Source organism: Hippopotamus amphibius, chromosome X (genome assembly GCF_030028045.1).
Source record: "Hippopotamus amphibius kiboko isolate mHipAmp2 chromosome X, mHipAmp2.hap2, whole genome shotgun sequence".
Classification (NCBI taxonomy): Eukaryota; Metazoa; Chordata; class Mammalia; order Artiodactyla; family Hippopotamidae; genus Hippopotamus; species Hippopotamus amphibius.
The window spans coordinates 104,605,513-104,617,830 of record NC_080203.1 but is presented as its reverse complement, the minus strand read 5'-3'; the positions used below and the strand labels follow the sequence as shown (position 1 = coordinate 104,617,830).

Genomic DNA, 12,318 nt, shown 5'->3' with positions numbered 1-12,318 from the left:
GGAGATTTTGTTGAAGTGTTTTTATGTTTCAGTAGGTGTTGAGTGGGGCATGAAATTCTGCATTTCCAACAAGCTTTCAGTTGATGAAAGTGCTACTGATTCACATAGTGCACTTTGGGGAGGAAAATCTTAGTGGGAGTAGAGGAGAGAGTAGCTTAGATCAAAGGAACTAACATAAAAGCAGAGAAAATCCTTGACATCCCTAAGACTGTGGTAAGGTGTGATGGGGGCTTGGCAGCAGACTTGTCTATGAATTACAGGATACAAGCATGGGATCAGAGACTGGAGAAGAGCTTTGAAGTTTGGTTCTTACCTTTTCCCAGTATTGTCCTTGAGAACTATGGCCAACCTGTTCACACTGAGAGCCATGTTTGAGCAGCAACAGTCCATGCCAACTAGTGTTCAACAAGTAATATCAAAGCAGTTCCAGAGTTCTGATGGGATGACCAAAAATAGGTGCTACTGGTTTCCACTCAGGGAAGTAGAGGAGTGAAAAGAACTTTGCTCCCACCCCTAAAATAACAATGAAGCAAAAGCCACACAAAGCAAGTTCTCAGTTTTTTTTTTAAAGCTCCTCTAGAAAGCTGAAGCTGGAGGGCAATAAAATGGCCCAAAGTCCAAGGAGGAGTAGGTGCTTACAGGAAGGAATGGGATAATAGCAATTGTCTACTTGTGGTAGAGACAGCTAGATGTCGAGAAGAAGAGCTGACTTAAGGTTGGTTGGTGAATTGGTAAAAACCAAGTGTACTCTGATGAAAGAGCATGAAGGCTCTAGGGGCCACAGTTAGAGGGAAAGTCTGCATCCTCTTGAAGGTTTTTACTCCACGTACCTCCCTGGTTTCTCACAGAAAAGACTGGAGTGAGTTGGGACAGTATGCTCCCTGTAGTGCAGACTTGGGGGAGGGGCAGGCAGTTTGCCCAGACTCCTATATTCCCTCTAGAACAAAAGTGTTCATCTGTGGGGAGAAAAGCAACACATACTGTGATCCTTAGGGCCCTGGTAAAAACTCATTGCACCTTCAAAAAACCCTTAAAAACCAAAAAACCTACCTCTCCCTCTGGGAAAGAGGCTGAAATTTGACATGACAATCAAGTAGAAAATCGCAAAGATTCTACAGAAAAGCTCCTAAACTAGTGTAAGACTTTATCAAGGTTGCAGGATAGATATATGATCAGTATACAAAAATAAATTCTATTTCTATGTAATGACAGCAAACAATTGGAATTTGAAATTATAAATATGTATATATATACACATATACATATATATAATTTATCATAGCACCATTAAATTCTTAAGTGTAAACCTAAGGAAATACGTACAGAATATATGTACTGAATGTTACAAAACCCTGATGAAAGAATAACATAACTAGATACAGAAATATACCACCCACATGGTATTGGAAGACTCAATATTGTTAAGATGTCAAAATGATCTATAGTTTCAATGTAACCCCAATGAAAATCCTACCACACTTTTTTTTTTAGCTATCAATAAGTTGACTCTAAAATGCACATGGGAGTTTGGGGAGTGATGAGACTTTTCTGTATGGAAATGTGGTGGTGATTACATGATAATGTATCTCTCAAAATCCACAAAGAATGAATGTTAGTGTATGTATATTTTTAAATCAATCAAGACATAGAAATAGTAATGCAGAATGAAAGGCAGACTGTGACAAATGAATGTAACTGCATTGCAGATGTTTGACAACCAAACTGAATGTAATGGAGGAGAAAGGAGCTGACTTAATTCTCTCTTGAATATAGTACCATGCCTGCATAATGTAGAACTAAAGACGGATAGAACTATACATAAACATGTTACTCTAGTTTCTTACAGGGGGATGGGTTTGCAATTCTGAAAGTACTTTATATGTATACAGTGGCTGAACAAATAAGTAAATCTATTTTAGATCGTGAGAGACCTTTTTCACTGTTGCAAAAAGAAGTTAGAAATAGGCAAAGGGGGAAGGTCATAATGAATCCTGTGATGCTGCTTTGTAGTTGGTGGAATTGGAAGTAACAGTGTAACACTTAGATTTTGCTCTATTGTTATCTATTCATTAACTTTCAGTTAGGAAATTTTTCGTTGGTTGTTTTCCTATTATGGTTGTAATCTTTCCTCAGTAAGATGTTAAACTCTTTCCTGGGAGTCTCATTTATCCCTTCTCTGGTGTCAGTACAAGATAAGGATGGGATATTTAGAGGACACAGTCTATATCCACTGCCAACCAACTGTCTGACTATAAACTTAAAAGGCTAGCAACTTGCCTTTTTCAAATTTAAGTTAGAATTGTAGTTTCTAGTTCATAGAAAAATGAATTTTGGCTACAAATTGAGACCCTTTGCTTCTATTAAAAGCTATGAGTGGCAAGTGTAAATCAAGAAGTACATTTAGGTTATAATTATTCAGCCAACTAGAAATGTACATTTTATAATAATTACTTTGTATCATGTCTTATATCAGACATACAATTATTTATAGGTTTCTGTCGGAAAAAATACTTTGAAAAATATAGTGCAGAATGTTGTTTGTTATGTGTTAGTTGAAAATTCCTAGTGATCTTTGTTTGCTAGACTGATTTTGCAATAATATGCTGTAGAAATCCTATAGAAACATTCGATGTTACAGCATCTCAGATGAAAAAGTACTGGCACTGTTTCTGTGAAGTATCTGGGACATCTGTGGTTCCAGAGAAAACTAAATCTTCCAGTTCCAGATGTAAAACAATCCTACTTTGTGAAGCTATATACGTGTCATGAACATATCCCATCATGGTTTCTTCTTCACACAAAATGAGAATCAAGGGATTAGAGGGGATTTATGATGATCACCAGTTTTGCCCCTTGTTTTCTGACAAGAAATTATTTCAAACCATTAAGTATGTCGGCCCGTTTGCAAACATTTTAAAAAAGGAAATGTCACATTCATCAGAGAAAAAATGTCTGATGTTTAAATCACCTTTCCTTCCTCCATAATATAGGACAGATTTTTTGTTTTTTTTTTTTTTGTTTTTTTTACTAAATATCCAAATATCTTCACTTTTTTCCCTCTAGTCTCAGCATGGTAGTCATCTCTGTAACTGAAAGTTCCTTTTTATTATTCCTCCATCTTGTATTATCTTTTATAGGTCATTTCTGGTTTCTGTAAGCCATAAATCTCCAACCCCTTTCATATACTTACCGTAAATGTGGAGGAATTTCTGAAACAAATAGTGAAACTCATCCTAAAATTTAGAGTTACAGCACACCTCATGCCTTCCAAGCCTCCTTCCCCGTGATGATGACCACTGATCCAACATTTCAACTTCATGGTCCTCAACAGAATGAGTAATTTTGAAATATCAGATTTTTCTTCTATTACTGCATGGTAGTATATTCTTCACAGTGGTTCCAATAGGAATAAAGGAGACAGCTTGCAGTTGCCTGTAATACCTTACAGATATATTTCATGTTACTAAGCTTCTGAGGTTTAGTTTTTTGTTTTTGTTTTTTCCCAAATAATGTGGTTTTTCTTTTCTGAGGAAAGACAAATTTTATATTGACTATTGCTCAAATTTCCGTAAAAGATATTTTTAGAAAAGTAAAACTATTATTATGTTTACTCTCTCTCTCTTTTTTGGAACAGATGTTATTCCCTCTGAGAGATGGATAGTAAATTTTGACAGAGACCTTTTAGATGGCCTTGTTTTTGCAACACTGTTGGGAGCCTATTGCCCATTTTTGGTAAGAGTCCTTTTTATGCAGAGTGGTCTTCTCTTATTTGAAAGAACTTAGTAATTAAAATTTGAAATACTTTCTGCAGACTGATTCTTTTAAGTGTTTTAATTTTAAGTCATACCTACATCTGAATGACTAGCATTCCCTTTTTATTCTTTTATTTTGATTATGATAATCTCCTACTGACAAATGTTAGTATTTAAATGATTCTTTGCTGAACTACAGAGAACAGTTAAAAAGCAGTAATTTTTATTCCATGACTGAAAGATTTGATTGTTGTCTTTTCCAGATTGAGTCTCATTTTTTAAATATGTACACACAACCAAAAAGTTCTGAACAGTATCTGCACAACTGCGTGATTATTGTGAATGTTCTTTGTGAAATTGGCTTTGACATGGACATACAGGTGGGTGCCTTAAAATCACACATTCTGTAAATATTTTATGAATTTCTTCTCTTATTTTTTCTAGCTTTTTAAGGTATGATTGGCAAATAAAAATTGTGTGTATTTAGTTTGTACAATGTGATTTTTTTTAGGTGTACAATGTGATGATTTAACATACATATACAATGCAAAATGATTACCATGATCAAGTTAATTAATACATCAACTTCCGTCACCTCATATAGTTACTTTTTTTTTTGTGGTGAGAATACTTAAGATCTACTCTCAGCAAATTTCAAGTATACAGTCCAGTATATTATTAACGATAATGACCATACTTTACATTGTATCCGCAGAACTCAGTCATCTTATAACTGAAGATATGTACTCTTTGACCAACATCTCATCATTTCCCCTATCTTCATCCCTTGGCTACTACCATTTAACTCTCTGGTTCTTTGAGTTTGACTTTTTTAGATTCCACATATAATTGAAATCATACAATACTTGTCTTCCTGTGTCTGGCTTATTTCACTTACCATAATGTCCTCCAGGTTCATCCATATTGTCACAAATGGCAGGATTTCCTTCTTTTTTATGATTAAATAATATTCCATTGTAAGTATATACCACATTTTATTTATCCATTCATCCATCGACAGACACATGTTATTCCAATATTTTGGTTTTTGTGAATAATGCTGCAGTTGAACATGGAAGTGCAGATATCTGTGATGTAACTGATTTTATTTCCTTTGGATATATACCCAGAAGTAGGATTGCTGGACCATGTAGTACTTCTATTTTTAATTTTTTGAGGAACTACCATTCTGTTTTCCATGGTGGCTGCACCAATGCACATTCCTACCAGCAGTGTGCATGGGTTCCCTTTTCTCCTCATTCTCACCAACACTCGTCATCTCTTGTTTTTTCAATAATAGCCATTCTAATGGGTGTGAGGTGATATCTCCTTGTAATTTTGATTTACATTTCCCTAATGGTTAGTGATGTTAAACATCTTTTTATGTACCTGTTGGCCATTTTTATGTCTTCTTTGGAAAAATGCTAATTGACTGCTTTATAATATTCCTTTGTTCATATATTTTAAATCTAAATTGAATAGTCTTTTCATGGGCTATTGCTAAAATGTGGAAATTGAAATAGGACTTCATAGAAATCTACTGGATATTTTTAAATGTGTGTAATTACGTACATCTGACTACATAATAAACAGTTCTAGTGATAAGTACAGTTTTCTTAAACCACAATGATGAAGGTTAAATGCTTTATTAATATTAACTGAGCTCTAAGAATGAATTAAAGGAGCAGATTGTTTGAATATAGATATTCTATTGTTGTTTTCCTATTTAGTAGCAAAAAAAAAAAAGAATTTTCACCTTAGTTTTAAAATAAATATTACTATAAAGGTCACAGTGTCAGTGCAGGCTTTTGTTATGTTTAGGCCTCCAAGTAGAATTCCATCTGGCCTTTTATATCATCCTCTATAGCAACAATCAAAAACATATTATATGCTTACCATTTTCTGAGCCCTTTGATACTTTAGAGTAATGAAGTAGTATAATAAATGACTCCTGACTTCAAAGAATATGCAAACTCATTGAATTATCAAGATATATGCAAGTTACATAATAAATAATATTCTACTAATTTAATTGTCAATGTAGGGAAAGAATAAAATGTAGAATTCCAATAAAAGGAGAGATCAGTGTGATCTAGCCTGATCCACCAAAGACTTTGTGGAGAAGGCAGGAGTTATTTGAGGTCTTGAATGGTGGATTGGATTTGGATTGGTAATGGTAAGAGAGGGTGTTTACTCAGGCATAAGCAGAATGTAGAATGTGGACAAATAACTTACATTAAGGAAATTGTGTGAATAGTTTACCTTAGTTGAAGTTTGGGATTGGAAAAAATAGACATAGGCATATATTGGGACATTGGGTATCAGCATAAAAAGTCAAGAGTTTACTCTGTGGGTGTTGTGGGAATAAAGGTGTATACACATACAATAATGGCGAGGATGGACTGAGATGAAAGGGACCGGAAGCAGGAAACAAGCACAATAAAAATGCCATTGCAGTTGGTCAAGGAGAAAAATATTTTCTCTATTCATATCATTTTAATGGGAACTTAAAATAATAAACTGATAGAGGAGACATTGTGAGCTTTGTGAGACCTGGTGACCAGATACAAAAGGACACAAGAGGACCATTACAACAAAATCTGAGTTTTCCATTCTATGATTCGGAGAGATTGATGATGCCAGTGCCCACATGTGGCTTGGTACAAAGTGCTTCCTTGCACCTGCTGGAGAAATGATGTTTCATAATGGCTAGTTTTTCCCTTGTATTAATGTCACTTACATGTTAAAGTCACTTGTACCATGTCTGACATTTATCTTTTATATTGGTAGAGCTATAAAGAGATACTGTAATCAAGGATTTTGGTCAGAGAGTTCTTTTTCTAAAAGTTTTAAAGATAAACTCTAATTAAATACTTTGGTTTGAAAGAATAAAAATATTACAGTTCCTGTCAATTTGACAGGCTGAATCTCCTCCATAAAATATGCTGGGTAGACCTTGCAAGGGATACAGATACTGTAAAACCACACTCATGCCTTTAGATATGTTCCTAATAGAGGCATGTATATCTGATACAAAGCAGCCAGTGCATTCCAAGAATACATAGAAACAGTGTGCTATGGGAATCAAAGGGGAGAGAAATCATTCTGAAAAGCTAACCAGGAAGAGTTGCATAGGATATTTGGTGTTTAAGGTGACTTTTGAGAACTTGGTAAGGGTTTACTAGAAACTATAAATATCTTTGTTTAGAAAATATAATTCATCATACATTGTGATTCTCTACTTGACTTCCTCAGATAAAGTGACTCAAAATGTTTATTTTATTGTGTAACCAAAAAAAAAAAGATTTTAAAATTTCAGTATCTACTACATAAAAAATGTAGAGAAGATGTCTAAGATTTGATGAATGGAGAAATTGACAGTTAACTTAGCTGATAATTACCAAGCTTTTACCAGCCAGTTGCAATTCCCTAACTTTTTATCAGCCTGAATTTATCCACTGCATTAAATGTCAAAGTTTTAAAACTATCACCCTTAAATTAACTTAACCATAGTGAATTAATGCTTATGCTTAGCACTGGTCCACATTTGAATCCTGTGAAATGCATGACTGGACTTATTAATGTTTAGGTTCATTATTCATTCTGTCCTTCTTTGTGACGATTGAATCAGTTGAATAAGTTTCTGTGCCAGTGTTATGTCCTGTTGTAAAATCCTGACAGCTGGAATATAACAATTATTACGTATCCTCCCTTTTAAAGCAAAAATATTGTGCAAATTATTTGGACTCAGCATAGAATGTATTTTTATTCCCCCATGTAGAGAGATGGATATAAACATATATATCATTAACACTTAGAGAGATGCTACTACACATAATTCAGTGAGTAGTGATGGAAGCTAAGGGTGAATAGATAACCTAACTTTTCTCTTAAAAAGTTTGTTTCTTTATATCAACTTGGATGTTTTAGCCTTAATAACAGAATTCATGAATAAAAGTGTTTTAAAAATAAAGAAATTCAATATTTTGTACAAGATGAATTCACGCAGTAGATTATAGGGATAGTTATTCATTTCCTCAACAAAGTTTTCAAAGATTCACTTTTGCTCAGCCCTTCTCAGCCTGCTGTCTTTGTTTTAAGCATGTGCACTAGTAACCACAAAGTTCCTACTGAAATTCTTATATAACACCATTATACAGCTGTTCTTGGGTCTGGTTGAATAGCACCTCTTTTTGTGCTTCTCATTTTTCGTGAGGTGAACTTTCCCAATGGTGCCACAGCATATCTTGACCATAACTGCATCCTATGCTTGTAGTTAAACCAGTGTTTGATAAAGGTAGTGGAACACCCACAAAAATTGGGATTCTTAGTAAAGAAGAAAGGAGAAAATTGCTGTTGGCAAGGCAATCAGTAGTGTTCTCTGTAGGATTTTGGTATGTCATTGGATACTACTAGTTTTGATTGGTATCTAGTTTGAAAGCTGGAATATCTTGGGAAGTCATAGCAAATTAAACCCAGATGAGGACACTGAGACCTAGGGGAACCATTTGATTTAGTAAAGATTATGGCACTTTGTGGTAGCAGGACTTGAATTTAGTTTACTAGATTTTTACTCCACAATTTTGCTCTATTATGGCATTAAAAAAAACTTCCCTGTCTTTTGTTAGTCCAGTTTGAAAATGTCATCAGGGGAAAAATGGATCAATACAAGTGAAGTTCTTCTAGGTTAGAACTGTGTAGAGAAAGTAATGGTTATATCTTTGAAGTATATCTCACGTGAAAATCTTGTTTTAAACAAACATAACGTGTTTTGACACTTGGCTTTTTAAGCTTAGGATCTACTAAAATGCATTTTCTTTAGGTTATTTTCTTTGAAATTTATCATAAAGTTAAGAATGTGCTTTTCTCTGGTTTATCACTCTAATACCCTAATTATAAAATATACTTTTCAATTAAGATAAACATTTTATTTTCATTTCCAAAATACTGCCTCTTCATCCTTTTACATACTTTTCAAAGATGAGTTTTTGAAATAATTTTATATTGCTGCCTATATGTTTTATGCTATAGTCACTAAAACAGTGTTCAAAGGACTTTTACCGACCTCAGACTTGGAGCATAAAGTATCCTGCCACTAGTTCTACCCTTTCCCCAATGAACACATTTCTCATCAACATAGATAGCCCTCTTTGGATCACACCCAGAGGCTGGCCCATCATGCAGGGCCATAGTCTTCATTTGGTGGGAATTAAACTCTGTATTCCATTTTTTAGTTTGTTCTTATGTTGAATAATTTTCCTATATATGTTGACTAACATTTTCTTTAGTGAAGAAATGTGAGATGACAGAATACTGATGGGAAATTTTTGGATCCTGATATATTTCTCAGTTTTCCTCACATCGTACCCACTAGCAGCTTTCTACCCTGCCAAGGCGCCCCCTTTCCCCCCTAATAATGATTTCCCCAGGTACCTTTATTGGTTAACCTTACTGCTTATTGACAAAACAAGAAAGAATAAACCTTTCTGTTCTTTCAGAGAAGGAAAAGAAAGTATTTGGGAACGTGGACTAGCAGATGATCAAAGAGGCTATCGTTATTCTCTGGTAACTGTTGCCAGATTTTAGAGTCAAGAGCTTTAGTTCCATATAACACATTAGATAGCCTTAGCTCTGGCACTATTTGTGTTTCCAGGCCAGACCCAGATCATTTTCAGTTGCTAACGTGAATGCGTGCCATTAAGTCACAGTAGATGTTCATTTTTTTGGAAATGTAGAAAGCTCCCTGTTGACTAATAATGACACAGCTACTTGTTTATCAGTCTTTGAGTCTTTGCCTCAGACCAATCCCAATACTTCATTGCTATGAATAATTCTTCCCCACTACCTCCAGCTTTTTCTAGGAGATTGTAGGCACTATGTTAGCTGATAGAAAGAATCCTTCCTCCTGCTCCTGACTCTACATTTTGGGTTCAATGCACATTGTGGCTATGTTGATTGTCCCTGCTGTTATTCCTCCCTAACTCTGGATTTTATCTCAGATCTCTTCCAACAACCATCACTGATTTATCTTGTTTATCAGTATAAATACATTTTCTGCCTTACTGTGATTTGTTCTAGGCAAAGTACTTCCCCAACCACCTCTCCCTGCCCCTACCTGATCTGCATGAATTGTTGCTCTTGTTGTTATTCCTTGTTCAGAAATCAAGTCTCTGACCCTGGCATCCATGCCCTCCTCTACGTGGCCATGGCGCTCCTTAGTCTTTTCTTCCACAACTTGTCCCTTCTAATCAGATTGCACTTTTTCATTCCCAAAGGAACACTATACTTCCTATATCTTTGCCCTAGAGTTCTTTACTTTTCTGATAGAATATACCTTTTCCTTACTCCAAACACCAGCCTATTTAAAATCTAAGCATTCTTCAAGGCCATCCCATGTGCTGCCTCCTCCTTTGGGCTTTTGCTTGAAAACCTCTTGCAATCTTTTACCTTACTAGTTTGTCTACTTCTATTATCTTTTACTGCATTATACACTTTAAGTTAGGGGTGGTATCTTAATCACATTAGTCAGTATTTCTAGTGTATAGTATTTTTCTCACTTCTGACTAGCTTTTATGGAGTCTTTGAGACTGTGAGATCATTTTTATATTTAGAATACATCTAATTTATCTTTTAACACATAGGTCAAGCTGTTCTGATTCACAGCAATATTTTGTTTGCTCTTAGCAACATTTCAGTGTCATTGTCAATCAATAACATTTTAAGATGTTTTAAGTAATTCAACAATTGATGTACTGTGCTTTAGCTCTCTCTCTATATTTTATCTGTATAGCCTGTAATTTATAATTCTTTTCTTTGAAACTAGGCTACTGACATCTGTGATCCCAATCCAATCCTGATGCTCATGTTTTGTGTCTACATGTATGAAAGACTTCCTACATACCTCCCCAAGAAGGTGGTGCCCTTTCATTGTACTCTACATGACACTGTGTTGAGAAAGGTAAGGATGTCTTTGGGGCCAAAATATATGTGGAGTTAAACACTTAAGTGGGTTTTAGATATTTCTTTCCCAACCCAAAATTAACAAAAGTATCAGTACAATAAAATAAGCCTTAAGAAATGTTTTTCCTTCTAAACCAAAGGTATAGCAAAGTGAAAGAGAGAATTTTTCCTTAACAGTAATCACTCCATACAAAGAAATGATGACTGTTTCGCTCATTTGAGGAATGGGGAGGGGAGATGGAAAATCAAAGTTAAGCACTTTGAAGGGCAAATCTTTCAGGACACTTAAGGTCCATTTCATGTACAAGAGGACTGATGCTGTAACTAGAAACTTGTGATTGGAGTATGCTTGGCTTTCCTTTAGGGAACTTTACGCATCCAGATGGATTTTGTTGAAATGAGGATATGGAAAGGGAAGTAATAGTGAAAGCACTCCTGACCAGGGCCACCATTAATTCCCACTAAAGGATTTTATATCTGCTGGAGCTGCTAAATGTGTAACAGTCAATTTTTTAATATGCAGGGAAAGTTTAAAATGAAATTTTGAGTCCTGTGACCATAACAAATCTATATAAATAGGTCCATGTTTTGCAAGTTTTTTTCTTTGATTGAGAAATATCTTGTCAGGGATCATCAACCTCACTTTGGTTTTCAGACAGTATGTTTCATATGAATACTTGTGAAGTATCTTGAGCATACAGTTTTATTTCTTATATTTGTCTAAGACTGTTCCTTCTGCTAGTTTTCATAAAATCTTCAACCAGATTTATAGGTCTCTCCTTGCTTCTTTCTCAGGACAGCATGGGCTGTTAGAGTCTTACTGTGTACAAAAGTCAATTTACTTCTTTGATCAGATCATTTTCATTCCTTTTCCTCAGGCTGTTTTATGTATTCCTACTCATATTGTTGGGAGGGGGTAATTTTATACTTTTGATGCAAAACATGTCATATTTGGTCTTCAGAAGGTAAGTCCTGGTGATTTGTAGATGTAACCTTTTTGAGAAAATAACTGTGTAGCCTCTGTGACTGTATGAGTGATGGTTAATAAGGATTCAGTTAGAAATCAGGAGAAACTCAGGTCCTTGTCTCAAAGTGTAAAGGGCCCAATTTAGGGAAAGGAAAGCCACTCCTGCTGATGTTCTGTTAGCAAACATTGAGATACGATCCCTTTTTTAAAAAAATGTATTTCTGTCTCACTTTTTGATGGAAAAATATATAAAACCCTTCAGAGAACATTTTCAACAGTATTTACTATGGTAATTCACTAAGTGCAATGATAATTAAGGGCCTTGGGTACTAACTGGCCTAGAGCTCTAATTACAATGGGGAGGACTTTTGACTTCAGAATCAGATTTCTGAAGAGTTAGAAATGCTTTGCTTAAGCCTGCAGAAGATAGGAGAGGTCTGAATTAGATTTAAGCAGTGATTTATTTCACTTAAGTATTATTACTAGTTTTCTAATTTCGTACACATTTGAATTTCTTCATGCCATTTGATTATTATTTTGAAAAAGTAGTTAATAACACCAGCTAATTTTTAAACATAAATTTTATTTGTGATGTTAAATATCAGATTAAAGCATACTAAAATGGAAACATGCACTCAC

General features: G+C 34.8%; 1 protein-coding gene across 1 annotated transcript in view; it reads left to right on the top strand.

Moving 5' to 3' along the window:
• The window catches only part of CFAP47 (cilia and flagella associated protein 47), a 474,307-nt gene that overhangs the window by 216,543 nt on the left and 245,446 nt on the right, over positions 1 to 12,318 (top strand). The window contains exons 35-37 of the mRNA XM_057717674.1: positions 3,635 to 3,732; positions 4,016 to 4,132; positions 10,576 to 10,710. Of these exons, the coding sequence (XP_057573657.1) occupies positions 3,635 to 3,732; positions 4,016 to 4,132; positions 10,576 to 10,710 (350 nt within the window). The remainder of the gene's footprint in view (positions 1 to 3,634; positions 3,733 to 4,015; positions 4,133 to 10,575; positions 10,711 to 12,318) is intronic.